This window comes from Plecotus auritus (genome assembly GCF_963455305.1).
Source record: "Plecotus auritus genome assembly, chromosome: 3".
NCBI lineage: Eukaryota > Metazoa > Chordata > Mammalia > Chiroptera > Vespertilionidae > Plecotus > Plecotus auritus.
Window position 1 is genome coordinate 204194737 of NC_137772.1, and position 16813 is coordinate 204211549.

The following is a 16813-nucleotide window of genomic DNA, read 5'->3' on the forward strand; positions in this document are numbered from 1 at the left end:
TTCAAGAAAAATATTTAGATCTTTATTCTGTACCCACAATCTTCTTGAAAGTTTATAATAGTTTCCAAGTTTAGATAAAACTTTTATAAAATCTAAAGTAAACAAACAACATGTTTAACACTTTTACCCAGAATTTCCAATTTTAAAGTTTATATCATCGAAAAAAGTGCTATTATTTAAGAAAATATTTAGAATGCTTATTGAAACAGTTTATAGTAACAAAATCCTAGAAACAAAGTTAATGTTCATCAATAGGAGTAGAGAATCTATAAATCCACATCATAATGCAACTCAGGACTACATGAAACTTGCATAGAATATTGTTAATAATAAAAAGGCAAAATACAGAAAAGCAGACATAATAAATGAAAAATGAAATAAAAAAAATGAAAAAAATGTATAAATGAAAAAAAATGAATAAAAATCCTGAATATAAATGCATGGGTTTATACTAGATTATAGTATCACATTAAAAACTAGAAAGGGTATATTGCAGGTTATAAGCAGGAGTTATTTTGAGGCTAGGATCAATATGGGTGATGAAGGGAAAATGGAGAAAAGATTTTGGTGTTTAATTCCAGTGTTAAATTCTTACTCTTGAAGATTAATATTAGAACCTAATAGGCAAAAAACTTTGATAACTGATTATTCCACTATAATTTATTTTTTAGAATATTAACATTGACAAATCCATTTGAAAACACTGCTGCAGGTTTCAGAGTAAATTTTGTTTCCCTTGATGGCAGCACAGCTGTTTTCAGTAGCTAGTCCTTTTATGAAGAATCTGCAGAAGAGAGGATAAATACATTGTTAATCATTGCTGCTGAAGAGATCCATTTGTATTTGCAGCTAATGTCCTCCCTTAATTAAAGGGTAATTCAAAATTTCAAGGCATTTGCAAATACTTTGACTCACTAAACATTACCGTATCTCTGTAACTTAGTATTACTATCTGATTGGCAGAAAGTTCTCAGAGACTTTGTTTGCAAATGATAGAGCTAAGAATAAATGTGTGCCCACATTCCCATTTGAGTATTTTTGGCATTGTTCCATGTGGTACTTAGGTTAAAAAAAAAAAAAAGGTTAAGTCACATGAACAACTCACTTAACTTTTGTGGCTAGATTCTCATATCAAATTGTACAATGGTATTAATAATATTTGCTTCATGATACTATTATGAGGTTAAATGAACTAATGTTTTCATAGAACTTTGTACACAAACTGACCTATAGAAGCTCTAACTAAAGTATACATTTATTGTATTATCTATGACGTGCACTGACCACCAGGGTCAGACGCTCAACGCAGGAGCAGAAACCACAGTCATGGAAACATGGAACAGACTGATGAATCTCAGAGGGAATGGGGGAGGGGAGAAGGATGGGAAGAGATTAACCAAAGATCTTATATGCATACTAGAGGCCTGGTACATGGATTCATGCACCGGTGGGGTCCCTTGGCCTGGCCTGTGCCCTCTCGAAATCCAGGACCCCTCAAGGGATGTTGGACTGCTGATTTCAGCCCGATCCCTGCAGGCCAGGCCGAGGGACCCCACCAGTGCACGAATCTACGCACCGGGCCTCTAGATTATCCATAAAGAAGTATGATAAATACAATTATAAAGTTATCTATAAAATACTATAACGTTAGTGATTTTATTCTGTTAGGAATTTATTTAAAATTAGGAAAAAGTTTAAGAAAGAATCATGAACAAGTTGTACAGGGTCAAGAAAACTTCCAAATTAATAAGTAGCAAATAAGTGCTGGATTTTCATGTTGGAAAATACACTGTTTCCAAGTTTATGTTTGAATTTTACATTGAACAAAAATCCCCAGACATGGTCTAAAGCTAAAACTAAATCTTATAGGTAGTGTTGAGTGGATTTGGCAGAGAAAAACTAAGCACCTTCCTTGGTGATCAATCAGAGAATGTCCAGTATTACAACCCTACCCTCAGATGATACCATCTCATAAGTGTATTCTCCATTCCAATAATGTCTTTGATTGACTTGCTTACATTGATTCATTTAGTGCAGTGAGGGCACAGGCCAGGCCGAGGGACCCCACCAGTGCACGAATCCATGGACCAGGCCTCTAGTCCTATCTAATAAAGAGGGAATATGCTAATTGCTGTCACACCCTCACAAAGATGGAAACGCCCACAGCCAATAAGGAGGGAATCTGCTAATTGAGTGCCATGTCCTCAAAGATGGCAGTGCCCACAGCCACAAGATGGCAGCGCCCACCCAGTCCCTTCAGCTCCGCTGGGGCGGCAGGCACACGGCATGGCCAGGCCCGCCCCCAGGTAGGTCTGGCCACTTCGTGTGCCTTCCTTCGGTGTCCCCCAGTCCTCTCAACCCCCCAGCCCCCCAGCACTGGCCCGTGGCACAGGCAAGCCTTGGATGTCAGCTGCCCAGACACCCAGAGCCGGGCCGAGGGACGACCAAATGACTGAACAGCAGGCTGCATGGGGCGACCAGGCCGGCAGGGGGTTTAGTGAGGGACAACCAAATGACTGAACAAGCAGGCTGCGTGGGGCAACAAGGCCAGCAGGGGGAACATTTGGGGGTGATTAGGCTGGTGGGGGGGAAGTGAGGGATGACTAGGCCAGCAGGGGGGAGCAGTTGGGGGCAACCAGGCAGGTAGGCAGGTGAGCAATTAAGAGCCAGTGGTCCAGGATTGTGAGAGGAATGTCCAACTGCCAGTTTAGGCCCGATCCCTGGCCTAAACCTGCAGTCGGACATCCCCCGAGGGGTCCCAGATTGGAGAGGGTGCAGGCTGGGCTGAGGGGACCCCCCCCCCATGCACAAATTTCATGCACCGGGCCTCTAGTATGCATATAAGATCTTTGGTTAATCTCTTCCCATCCTCCTCCCCGCCCCGCTTCCCTCTGAGATTCATCAGTCTGTTCCATGTTTCCATGCCTGTGGTTTTTGCTCCTGTGTTGAGCATCTGCCCCCTGGTGGAAAGTAAGTAATATTTAATGACAAAGTAATGGAATGGAAATAACACAATAGTATCATTAGTTGGTTACATAGTGTATTAGTTTCTTATCACTGCTCTAATGAATTTCCACTAACTTAGTGGCTTAAAACAAGACAAATTTGTTATCTTGCAGTTCTGGATGTCAGAATTCTAAAACTAGTTTTACGGGAGTAAATGAAGTGTGTACAGCGCTGCCTTCCACAGGCCCTAGGGGGTAGTTTTGTTCATTGCCCTTTGCAACTTTTAGAGGCTGCATGCACTGCCTGGGCCATGGCTATATCACTTGGACCACATGCCCCTATTTTCTCTCTTGTAAGGACTGGTGTTTACATTGTGACCACCTGGATAATCCAGCATAATGTTCTTATCTCAAGATTATTAATTTAACCACAGCCTTGAAATCGTTTTTGCCAAGAGAGATAATACAGTCTAAGGATTTTGGTATTTGGATATGGACATCTTTGGGACCATTATTTTGTCTACCAACATCAGGATAAAATTTGAATTTACTGGTTTTACTATTTGTATCTCTAAATATTTTATTATAAAATTAACATAAACACAAAAATATTGGTGAAAATTTTAAAATCCTCAATAATCTCATGCAATTGCTGAGAACATTTTGTATTCTTTTGTTTGATCTTATAATTTCTCATTTATCTTTTAATGTTATGACAATCAATCATATAGTACAAAAATTTTATACACAAGTTGTTTTTTAGTTACTAAAGATCCTGAAGTAAACATTGAGAATTTGAAAACGCAAGAGTACATTGATTCAGTCCACCTTTTCATACAAATCATGAGTAGTCTTTAAACAATAAATGTGCAACTACTATTGTTTTTTAGTTTTTTTAGTTTGTAAACCTAACTACAATATTTGTTATTACTCCAGTGAACATTCAATTACTTTTCATCCTTTAAAATTCTTTAGTACCAATAATTACTTCAGAGTTGATTTTGGTGGACAAAGAGATGTTTTATAAAGATAAGTCTTACAATAAACAATAAACCAGATTGCCTTTTAGTCAAGACTCACATCTTTGAAGCTAATGGAGAACCATCCACCCAGTTCCATGTTCTCTCCTGGGAGGTAAAGTTAAGTCCAATCCACACATAATTTGATTGTTTTAGGTTTTTCTGTATGAAAGCCTAAAAAGTGAGTAATGCGTAACTAGATGAACAGAATATCTTAATAATTTAGACATACTATATACAATTTTAGAATTTTGTTGGGCTTCTCGCACTGCACATGAGGATTCTTATACTAATTAATTCATCTTATTCATACATGTTATTTGATATATTATATGCATACACATAGTCTACTTGCAAAAAGTATTCAGATCAGGATTAGTATGAGTCAAAGTGAGGCACCAGCTTCGAGCACACAATTTAAGAGGGTCCCCAAAACTCAGTAATCAAGATAAATGATAATTTAATGAAGGGTCAGAAGAAATTTGAGGAAAGTCCTTTTGAACTGTAAAGAGGCTAATGCCATGATACTAAACCACATACCATTTCAAATTGGTCCTGAATTATTACTAGATGAGAGTTTCTACCCAAACAATAACCATAACTGTCACTCCAACTTTTTAATTCATTAGAGAACCAATAACACTTTTCTTGATATTTGAGCCATTCTGATGGGCACAATCCTATAGAGAAATAGGAAAAACAAAGAAAAATTAAATTATAGGTGTATCTCTGAAAATTGACAGTGAGAACACTTGTGTTATATAAATAAGAGTGGAGCTATAATAAAAGCACTCATCACAGGGTGTTCAGACTCACAGTGTCCAAAATACAAATATAATTCTTGGGACTTAAAATTAATTTAGTGAGACAAAGCAAACCCTAGACATAAAAGTTTTTTTTCATGCTATGATCCAATATAACTATTAAAATAACATAAACCAATTAATATATATATATATATATATATATATATATATATATATATTGCACTAATGCTATTTGAGAGAGTAAATAAAAGATTATCTATACCACTTGCTTAGAATTTATCCACATAAAGTTTTAGAATCTCTATCTTTGTTTTATCTGTGTAATCTCTCTTAATGTCTTCCTTTTGATATTAAGTAAGACTGAGATTCATTTTTTTCAATCTCTTTGTAATTTCAACTTCATCAAGTCCTTTAATTTTCTTAAATTAAATTGAAGTCTCCAAGTAAAAAGATCTGAGACTTTTGAAATAATAATGAGGGAAAGTGAACTATATATAAAATATAAGTGTAGGCCAAAATAACTACCCAAATGTGGCCATTATAATCTCTCTCTTTTTTTTTCTTTTTTGGTTAATCCTCACCAGAGGATATTTTCCCATTGATTTTTAGGGTGGAAGGGATGGGGAGAGACACAGAGAGAGAAACATCGATGTGAGAGAGACACATCCTGCACAGGCTCCGACCAGGGCTGGGGATCAAGCCTGCAACCCAGATACATGCCCTTGGCTGGAATCGAACCCAGGACCCTTCAGTCCAAGGGCCAAAGCTCTATCCACTGAGCCAAAACGGCTAGGGTGACCATAATATTTTATGTGTGATATGTGTTATTATCACAATTCATATATGATAAAGAGGACTACACAAATTAGGGGAATAGAGAAAATACTTAGATAAATAGTTATAAAATAAGTCAATCTGCAGCTTCATCACATATACTATAAAATAAATGTCTGTCCTAACCGGTTTGGCTCAGTGGATAGAGCGTTGGCCTGTGGACTGAAGGGTCCCAGGTTCGATTCCGGTCAAGGGCATGTACCTTGGTTGCGGGCACAACCCCAGTAAGAGGCAGCTGATCAATGTTTCTCTCTCATCGATGTTTCTAACTCTCTATCCCTCTCCCTTTCCTTCTGTAAAAAATCAATAAAATATATTTAAAATAAATGTCCAAGGTTCAAAGAGTTGTTAAAATGTTTAATTAAAAAATTTGAGAGAACAGTTTTCCAAAATTCTGTATGATTTCAAGTTCTAAGCTTAATAACACAATATCAATTTATTTGATATAACTGCTTTTATCTATTTGTATTTCAAAAAAAGATAAATAAGAAACAAAAAATAGTAATTACATATTGCCTTATCATCACAATTAAGTTTTCATAATTATATGTCTCAACTTGATTTTAAATCTTTACCTTCTGTTTTACAGCTCTCCTGCAACTATAAATATATATGTGAATAAAGTTTTGAGTGTCAAGTAGATTTATACCAGATATGTGTTTACTTAATTTGTTACCTATATGTTCAATGAGATTTTTCAAACTTAGAAGGTCTAAAAGATTAAAACACCTGACCGGTTTGGCTCAGTGGATAGAGCGTCAGCCTGCGGATTCAAGGGTCCCAGGTTCGATCCCCGTCAAGGGCATGTACCTTGGTTGCGGGCACATCCCCAGTAGGAAGTGTGCAGGAGGCAGCTGATTGATGTTTCTCTCTCATCGATGTTTCTAACTCTCTCTCCCTCTCCCTTCCTCTCTGTAAAAAATCAATAATATATATATAAAATAAATAAAATATAACAAAAATAGGCTAAAGCCTTGAAAAATACCTCTATGGTCTGTAGCACTTGAAGCACTGTGGTCCACGTCTTTAGTACTTATAGTTCCTCTTGTGTCACTCTTCATTTTCAGGTTTCCAGTATCATCATGCTGGGTGATATTTGAATTATTTCCTTTGGGGCATTTGAGCAACACTCCTTGAGAAACTTGAAAACAGGATTATTGTAAGGTTGGGTAAATATCTTCCCTGCTCAATGTCTCAGAGACAAATTCTTAGCATGATTCTGATGATTGGAACAAGAAATCACTGAAGGGATAACTAGAAAGTTTCTTGTTTCATTTTCATGTCTAGTGAGAAATTATTTCAAATATCGTACAATTAATTCACTTAAATAACATATATTTGTTGAGGATCTATTCTGTGCCTGGCATTGTCCTGAGAATAGGGGATACAGCAAATGAAACAAAGTTCTTGCTCTAGGAAGTACACATGCTCTTTTCATGCTTTCTTAATGTTTTACCAAGGCTTACGATACTGTGTTTAGCCCATCCCACCGTAATTGTTAACCGAAAATCTATTTCTTCCAAATATGAGCTTCCTCCACGTGATTATTCCTTTCTTCATTTTGGGAGTTTGTATACTTGTTTGAGGTATACTTGTTGTTCAGTAAAATATTTGTTGTAAAAAAGTAAGAGTAAATTAATCTTACAGAAAATGTATTTACAAGAAGGTGACAAATAAAGAAATATTGTTTTTAAATATTCACCTCAAAAATATGGATATGTGCACATACACACACTTTCCTCCTATCAGACTGTATGCCACTTGAGAACAAATACTCATCTGACTGCATACTAAACACATTACAATGAAGTATAATATATTGCTTGATACAGAGGAGCTCCTTGTTAAATCTTAATGTAAGGAACTATAAATGTGAAATGAGACAAAATATGAAAAGAATCATAAAAAGTACACATTTTCATATATTTAGTTAATTAAAGATATTTTCACTTACCCAAAAGAATCAGGGAGATAAAAGTCAAAACCAGAATACCATTTACTGTTCCAGATATTCCCAATAAGATTTTGTACCAGTGCAACTTCACAGAAAAATCTGAGAAATTAATCCCATAAATTAGCTTAGAAAAGGACATTTCTAAGGAGTGGCAATTATAACAATAGAATTATATATAATATTGGTTTTGAATTTCAAAGGCTAATAGGCAATCAAAAACATAAAACTTAAGTAAATAGAAAAATATTTACTTTATTGTATAGTTATAATACTCTGCATGGTCAGAAACTGTGACATGTATTATATTAAGTCTTAAAATATTGCTTCTATTCAGCATAATTTACCTTTGGAAAAAAGAATTTTAATCTACATATGTAATAATCTCCCCTCCATACACATACACTCCCACATGTGTGTGCATGGCACTTAGAGACACATATATTCACACAAATAAAACCTTTCTAATTAATCATTTGCTTTTTTATAATGTTCACAGCGGTTTTGTTATAATAACCATTAACTGAAAATAACTCAGAAGTCCTTCAATGAATGGTTAAGAAAACTTTAGTCCCATACCATGTAATATAACTCAGCAATATAAAAAAAATAAACTATTGATACATGAAACAATTAGAAATAAAATTAACACACTGAAATCAATTGCCTTTATATATCCAGTATCCTTTAAAAATATAAATAAAGAAAAATTATCACTTTGGGTAGCTAACAAAACAAAAAACAAACAAGAAGAAAATTGGAAATAAACTTAAAAATCACCCCAAACAAACCAAGTGCCACAACCAACATAAGGAGAACTAAACAAACACATAAAGAACTGACAAGCTTAAATGTAGACTTGAACAAATAGAAATTCAACCACTTTTGGTCTGGAGGCTGTGTCAAAGAGATAAACTTTTCCTAAGTTAATTGATAAATTAAGAAGTGGTTTAGTATACGGAGCTACATCAATCTGCTATGGTTTGGGTTGTTTGCAATGAACTTCTGCAAACTTTATTATAAAATTATTTGGAAGAACAAACAAGTAAGCAACCAGGTAAACAATGAAAAACATGGAAACGTGAAATGGTACAATGCTATGGAGAGATATTTAAAGAAGTTTACAAACTTCTATCGGCATTTATGACATCATCCAGCAACTCTTCTAGAAACCTGTCCCAGTGACATATTAGAAAAATATAAAAAAGACCTATGTACAAGGCCTTGTAATAGTAATATTATTTTTAAAAGAATGCAAATATCATAAATGTCCAACAGTAGGGGAACTAGTTGAATAAACTAGTTGAATCAATTAGTTGAATAGGGTAAAAGGGACAGAAACTGGATTTATGGGAATTGGCAATCTCTGGAATTACCTTGCTATAAAAATATATAATGTTTTACATAATTATAAAGTAATTATAATTTATTGTGTAACATGTATTATATAATTATAATTGCATAATATATGTACTCATACATAATTATAATTATAAAGATAAGCCAAAATTTTAAAAAGTGATCACTAACAATAAAATGGAATCTGAAGTAAAGGACCCTAACTGGGTATTAAGTTAGCGGCTTAACTATAGACGGAGAAATTATTTCAAGTAATTTGAAAACATAACTTGACTGTGCAAGTCCAATGGAGTATATAGTAAGAACAAAAACCACCAAAACATTTTAATCTGTTGTAAGTAATTCTATTATTAGTAATACTATCTATAGTGGTTCTGAAACTTTATACATATGGCAAAAATACAATTTCTTCTTATTATTGGTGCCAAGATCTGAGGAAAGTTATACAAATACACAATTGCGAGGCTTGAATTGTCAACTAGACTCAAATGTAATGTTTTACCCCAAGCTTTACTAAATTTTAGCGAAGAATACACTACAGTAAAGTATTAATATTAGAATGTACTATTTAACTACTAGTAAAAGTTGCAAATTTCTTATTTGTAGCACCTTGAGCTCCTTTTTTTGCACCAAAACACATTTTGGTTTTTATGCGACATCTACAAAGTGAGTGTGAAAAAGGTTTGCACATAGGACCAACACATTTTGTGATCTTCAGTCTAATATCTCTATTTTCCAAAACAAAAATTTTCACCTGGTGGAAACCATATTTTAAAGTGATTAACAAGCTAAATTAAAATTTAGTATTTAAAATGCCATATTTTATGAATAATGAGGTGCATGACTGACAACTCATATTCATTACTAACTATTAAATTTAATTTAATGTATATATTTGCTGAGAGTATCCTAATAAATTATATGAGACAAAATATTATTTTAAAAGTAAATAACTGTTAGTCCCACATTGATAAATGAGAGAAACAGGTAGAGAGGCGAGATGGAGAGAGAGACGGAAGACAGAAGCACCAAAAAGTGAAATAGTTCAAGAACAGAATATTAGAAGCTACTATCTACATTAATATTCATGTTAATATTAACCCATGTTAAATCCATGCCCATATTAATCCACACCACTTGGAAAAAAAACTGAATTCCATACCTTTAAATTTAAGTTGGGATGTTTGGCTAGAACTCCTTTTTTTCAACTGCACATTCAATGTCATGTATCTTTCTTCATCTTGCATCTTTAATGTGAGTAAATGTGTGTGTATATGTGTATGTTTTGTTTTGTTTTAAGTATGATATGTAATAAGAAAGTAATAAACCTGATGCTAATCAGGGGTTTGTCCTCAAACTACTAATTTGTTCTCAAGGTGTCCACTCAGGGTACACCCAAGGCTTCACAGTTTCATCGTTGGTGAAAACCTCAGAGGAAATGTTTTCTTTTTCTCATGACCTAGATAACATGATTTCTCAACTTTCTACCACATGTTTAATTTAATATCATAACGGTTCTTTAAAAAATTTCTTCTCATAACTCCATAAAGTCAGAAGAATAGAAATTATATCCTTTTAAGAGTTGAGTTAAATGATATATATAGCTGCCTTTTTTTAGCCTAAATATGTAAATTTTCAGTTACACTCCCTAATACTTAGCTTGCAATTACCTAACAGTTAAATTATTTTTTTGATCCTAAAACTTTTCAAATTATACTAATAATATAATTATATAATTTGAAGAAAAAAAATACTGACAATTTTTGGCATGCTAAAGATACCCTAAATATAATATTTGAAACATCAGGGTGAATTCAGTAAAGAAACCATATTTCCCAATGATCTTTTCTGATATTTAAAGATAATGCCCAATATTCATGATGCAGAGCAGAAATGTGTGCATTTTTTCTCTTAGCTATAGTTAAGTCTAATTTACAAACCATGTTGTTCACTTATTTCATGTACATGAATGGATGGATTTTTGTAAATATATAGGTGTGTGTAATCATCACTAAATCTAGTTTAGAACTTTTTCTCACTATAAAAAGTTCCCTTAGGCCCAAACCAAAAAGAGTAACACAGTTCTAGAAATGATAACTTTGCCCTAGTCAGTTTTGCTCAGTGGTTAGGGCATTAGCCTGTGGACTGAAGGGTCCTGGGTTCAATTCTGGTCAGGGCACATGTCCAGGTTGCGAACTCAGTCCCCTGTAGGGGGAGTGTCAGAGGCAGCTGATCAATGATTCTCTTTCATCATTGATGTTTCTATCTCTCTCTCCCTCTCTTTCCTCTCTGAAATAAAAAAAATAAAACATTTAAAAAAAAAGAGATGAAGTAGTTTAAAATTTAAGTATCTAGATGTCAAATCTCTGGCAATTGTAGCAAATCCAGAATGGAAAGACAAAGACTTATAGCCATGAGACTTCACTAGTGAGTGTTTGGCTAACGACTGAATAAGAAGGTAGCATCTGGTGAAGGTATTCAGTTGGGAAATGGAGATGCTTGCAGGGAGAGCAGCATGAGAGTCTTTGATTTCATTCTCAACAGAGATTTGTCTAACTCAGTGACCTAGTAGCTAGTTCTTTTTTTAAGACCTCACACAGCCACTAGAGAGTGCCATTTCACAAGAGGAACTGAAGGTTTGCCCATGTGAGTTGCTGGAATACAGAAAAAGAAGGCTGAAAAGCAGCCTTGTGTCAGAAATCAACCAGCCAATTTCATTTACGCTAGGCTTTTCAGAACACAAAAATCAAGTAATGTGCTTTAACTCACTGACTCTTTGGCTTTTATTAATCTAATTATTTTCATGAAGCATGCAAAAGCAATCAATCTAGTTATGTTTTTCAATTTTATTATATGAAACATACATATGACAAAGTGATATGACAAACTTTACTGCTTTATAAACACACCAGAAGCTTGGTGCACAAAATTCATGCACATGGTGGGGGTGGGGGGTCCTCTCAGCCCAGCCTGCACCCCCTCCAATCTGGGACCCCTGGCCTAAACCAGCAGTCAGACATTCCTCTCATAATCCTGGACTGATGGTTCCTAATCGCTCACCTGCCTGCCTGCCTGGTTGCCCCTAACTGCCTCCCCTGCCAGCCTGGTCACCCCTAATTGCCCCCTGCTGTCTGCCAGGTTGCCCACAATGGCCCCTTTCCTGCTGGCCTGGTCACCCCTAACTGCGCCCTGCTGCCAGCCAGGTTGCCCCCAACTTGCCCCCCTGCTGGCCTAGTCACTCCTAACTGCCCCTCTTGCTGACCTGGTTGCCCCTAACTTCCCCCCCCCCTTGCCAGCCTGGTTGCCCCTAACTGCCTCCCCTGCCAGCCTATTCACCCCCAACTGCACCCCCCCCCCCCGCCGGCCTGGTCACCACTAACTGCCCCCTGCCAGTCTGGTATCCCCCAACTGTCCCCCTGTGCTGGCCTGGTCACCCCCAATTGCCCCACCCCCCCCGCCAGCCTGGTCCCCCCATGCAGCCTGCTGTTCAGTTGTTTGGTCGTCCCTCATGAACTCCCCTGCCGGCCTGGTTGCCTGACGCAGCCTGCTTGCTCAGTCATTTGGCTGTCCCTCAATAACTCCCCTGCCAGCCTAGTCACCCCATGCAGCCTGCTGTTCAGTCCTTTGGTCATCCCTCACTAACCCCCCTGCCGGCCTGGTCGTAGGCAGCCATCTTGTGAGGGTGTGACAGTCAATTTGCATATTACCTCTTTATTATATAGGATTTCCTCTTAAGAATGCTAAGTAAAAATAACTTACAAAAGTTTAAGTTGAAATACTCTCAGTGCCAATCTGGAAAACCCTATGTCAAATAGCTCTTAATAGGCCTGAAGACTGTAATATTACCGTAAAATTAATTAATTTTTTAAGGAGTAAAAAATGGAATTAATGAGTTATGTGTTAGGTATTATGTCAAAGTCACATTAAGGTCTATGTAGAGCTTTGTTAAAAGTTACATTTCAAAATTGCAAAAAATAAAAACATGCGATATTTTCTTTTCATTTTTTTCTGAGAATTGTCCTAAATTATGTTGGCTTCCTATTTCATACTCCACTGAGAAAACAAAGTGTAATGTTAGCCAGCCCAGATAATATCTGAACATTTTATATTGCTGTAAATTAAGATAAAAGAAACAGTGAAAAAAGAGAATTTATGTCTAGTTCTAATTTATTCAGTCTCCTGGAATTTGACATTTTCATCTTTGTTTAAAAAGAAATAAACAGAGGAGAAACCAAGATGGCGGCATAGGTAAACACCTAAACTGCTGCCTCGCACAACAATTTCAAAACTACAACTAAAAGACAGAACGGACACCATCCAGAACCACAGGAAAGCTGGCTGAGTGAAAATTCTACAACTAGAAGGAAAGAGGAAAGCTCACAGAGAATTGGAGGTACGGCAAAGGGGCTTTGTGCACGCAGAGAGGAAGGGCGGCTGAGAGCCTGGCTGACTTTCTCTGGCGGAAGGGGGAAGAAAGCTTCCGACCGCACTGAACCCCAGTTCTGACAGCACTGAACCCCAGTTCCGGACGAACCCCTGGGGACCCACGCTTTTACGGGGGGAGTCTGGACTCTCGGGCGGAGACTCGGGAGCCGGGGAAGGCGGAGGACTGAAAGTGCCCGCGCGCGCACGCGCCAGTGCACACAAAGGCTGCGGAAGTTGCCACAGGCTTTCCCTAGTGGAAGGGAGTCAGAGGATTCTGACTGCACTGAGCCCCAGTTCTGACTGCAGTGAACCCCAGTTCCAGGCGAGCCCCTGGGGACCCACGCTCTTGTGGGGGGAGTCTGGACTCTCGGGCGGAGACTCGGGAGCCGGGGAAGGCGGAGGACTGAAAGCGCACATGCGCGCAAGGGCAAGGCTGACAGGAAGCCAAGACTGAGACTCCACCCCATCCAAGCTGAGCACAGAGGCTATTGCAATTTGGCAAGTCTAATCCTATAAGGCTGTCTCCAGCACCGAACTTCTCCCAGCATAGACACAGCTGATCCTTACAGCCAACTGGCCCGGAGGTCAATTCTTCCCAGTGATACCAACAACAATAAAGACTTAATTACAACAAGGCTGTACACACAGTCCACAAAGGGGTGCACCAAGAGTGTCCACCTCAGGTTAACTGGGGAAGCAGACCCACTGGGCGATATTGGAAACCTAGCACACATATCTACCTTACCAACTCAGGGAATCAGTGAAAATGCGGGGTCAAAGAATCAGATCACAAACGAAAGAAATGGATGAAAACAAACGACTGGATATAGAATTCAAAACCACGGTTATAAGACTTTTTAAGAATATCCTAGAAAAGGCCGATAAATATAACGAGACCCTCGAAGATATGAAAAAGGACCAACTAGAAATTAAACATACACTGACTGAAATAAAAAATATTATACAGAGACCCAGAAACAGAATAGAGGAACACAAGAATCAAGTCAAAGAATTGAAATACAAAGAAGCAAAAAACACTCAACCGAAAAAGCAAAAAGCAAAAAAAAAAAATCCAAAAAGTTGAAGATAATGTAAGAAGACTCTGGGACAACTTCAAGCGTACCAACATCAGAATTATGGGGGTGCCAGAAGAAGAGAGAGAGCAAGATACTGAAAACCTATTTGAAGAAATAATGACCGAAAACTTCCCCCACCTGGTGAAAGAAATAGACTTACAAGTCCAGGAAGCCCACAGAACCCCAAACAAAAGGAATCCAAAGAGGACCACACCAAGACACATCATAATTAAAATGCCAAGAGCAAAAGACAAAGAGAGAATATTAAAAGCAGCAAGAGAAAAACAGTTAATTACCTACAAGGGAGCACCCATACGACTGTCAGCTGACTTCTCAACAGAAACTATGCAGGCCAGACGGGAGTGGCAAGAAATTTTCAATGTGATGAATAGCAAGAACCTACAACCAAGATTACTCTACCCAGCAAAGCTATCATTCAGAATTGAAGGGCAGATAAAGAGCTTCACAGATAAGAAAAAGCTGAAGGAGTTCATCACCACCAAACCAGTATTATATGAAATGCTGAAAGGTATTCTTAAAGAAGAGGAAGAAGAAAAAAGTAAAGAGAAAAATTATGAACAACAAATACATATCTATCAACAAGCGAACCTAAAAATCAAGTGAATTAAAAACCTGAGGAACAGAATAATCTGGTGAATATAATAGAATCAGGGGCATAGAAAGGGAGTGGACTGATAATTCTCAGGGGGAAAGGGGTATGGGGGGTTCATGAAGAGAATGGACAAAAATCATACACCTATGGATGAGGACAGTGGGGGGGAGGTAAGGGCAGAAGGTGGGGTGGGAAATGGGTGGAGGGGAGCTATGGGGGGAAAAAAGGAGAAATAATTGTAATAATCTGAATAAAGATTTATTTAAAAAATAAATAAATAAATAAATAAATAATAAATAAATAATAAATAAAAAGAAATAAACAGTTATGACTATCCCAGTGAACAAAGACATAATTCTGGCAACAAACTAAATATATATACTTACTAGAGGTCCGGTGCACGAAATTCATGTACTGGGTAGGGGGTCCCTCAGCCCAGCCTGCACCCTCTTGCAATCTGGGACCCCTCGGGTAGAGTCCCTAGGCCTGGCCAGTGATCAGGGCCTATCGGGGCTTTCCTTCCCCCACTGCCAGCAGCTGGCCCCACCCCCGCCACTGCCACTGCCTCCACACCCCCTGCCACCTGTCGCTTTCCTCTGCAGGCGACAGGTGTAGGGCGCGATCACTTGGCTGGCCTGGGCCTCCCTCTGTGGGGCAATCGTGGGATGATGGTGGGGCCCCCAACCAATTGCATTGCACCCGCCTTGGCTGGTCTGGCGCCAGTGTGTGTCATAGCATGGTCGTCCAGATGGTCATTCCGCTGTTTGGCCATTTGGTCGATTTGCATATAACACTTTTATTATTATAGATGGGAGGAAATTAACAACAGAAATTTCACCAGTGAGCATGAAATTTTAATATGGGCTAATGAAAATAACATTCTATATAAATTCTCCACTGTCAAATCAGATCACATAGGAAGATACATGTTATAGTTACAAATATGGCTAATTTAAAGAAAACACCCAAGAGAGTTAATATGAGACAAAGAACATCTTTGTGTAGATTTCACTGGAGAAGACTGATAGTCGTGGATTCAGTGGAAGTGCTAGAGGTAATGAAGATTGTAATTTCAATATTAATGATATTACTAGTACTATTTCTCTAACAGCCAAAAAAAGAACATTTATAAAGGAAAGGGAAATATCAATTGTGTCAATTTTTTTAAAGTCCGTTAAAAAGAAAATTGAGTACTTATATATAGAATAGAGCAATAGGTCAATAATGACCTTGAGACTATTGGAAAAAATTATTTTAAGATTTATCCAGAAGAATACAGCAGAAAAACCAAGGTTTCTTTCCCCCTAAAGAAAAAAATATTGTGGTATCTTCAACTGTCAGATATGATATAACAATAATAATAATATTGTCTTCCCAAACTAAAAATCAATCACCATCTAGGTTTCAGCTCAATTACAAATTTTTGAATAGTTCCACTGGGTGTGAAGACTAACATTATGGATCAAGTGGGTCTGCCTAAAACCCATGCAAAAGCCAATGTGTTCATCCTCACAAGTGGCAGCAGTCCGCATACCACTGCTCTCGGAGTTCCCATCATTCTCCCATGGCAGAGATAGGATATAGACTTAAATATTCAGTGGTTAACTGGCCCAAGGAAAGGAATGAATGCAGTACAAACTTTATAATTTTTTTTTATTGTCTACACTAGACTCCCTACCACAATACCACCAATATCATCTGCCCAGAAAAACACACACAACCTTTTTTCAGCAAAGCCAAGCTGGGTATCTAATGGACCATTGGTAGTAAAGTTTTGTGAGAGCTACAGAGTCATCGTACCTTTTAGAGCAGGGGTAAGACTAA

General features: G+C 37.5%; 1 protein-coding gene across 1 annotated transcript; it reads right to left on the minus strand.

Annotated features, from left to right (window-relative positions):
- Positions 1 to 3: 3 nt before the first annotated feature.
- Positions 4 to 10237, minus strand: KLRF1 (killer cell lectin like receptor F1). Its single transcript, XM_080658985.1, has 6 exons — positions 10038 to 10237; positions 7520 to 7618; positions 6551 to 6706; positions 4505 to 4644; positions 4026 to 4138; positions 4 to 784 (listed from the first exon to the last, which is right to left on the minus strand). The coding sequence occupies exons 1-6, from the start codon at positions 10120 to 10122 to the stop codon at positions 676 to 678; spliced, it is 702 nt and encodes a 233-aa protein (XP_080515111.1). The 5' UTR covers positions 10123 to 10237; the 3' UTR covers positions 4 to 675.
- Between the last annotated feature and the right edge of the window lie 6576 nt (positions 10238 to 16813).

Excerpts from the sequence above, each read along its gene's own strand:
- KLRF1 (XM_080658985.1), bottom strand. The coding sequence starts at position 10,122 with ATGCAAGATGAAGAAAGATACATGACATTGAATGTGCAGTTGAAAAAA. Across the intron at positions 4,645-6,550 it reads AAGTGCTACAGACCATAGAG|GATTGTGCCCATCAGAATGG; the intron begins GTATTTTTCAAG and ends ATTTCTCTATAG. Across the intron at positions 785-4,025 it reads TCTCCATTAGCTTCAAAGAT|ATTCTTCATAAAAGGACTAG; the intron begins GTGAGTCTTGAC and ends TCTCTTCTGCAG.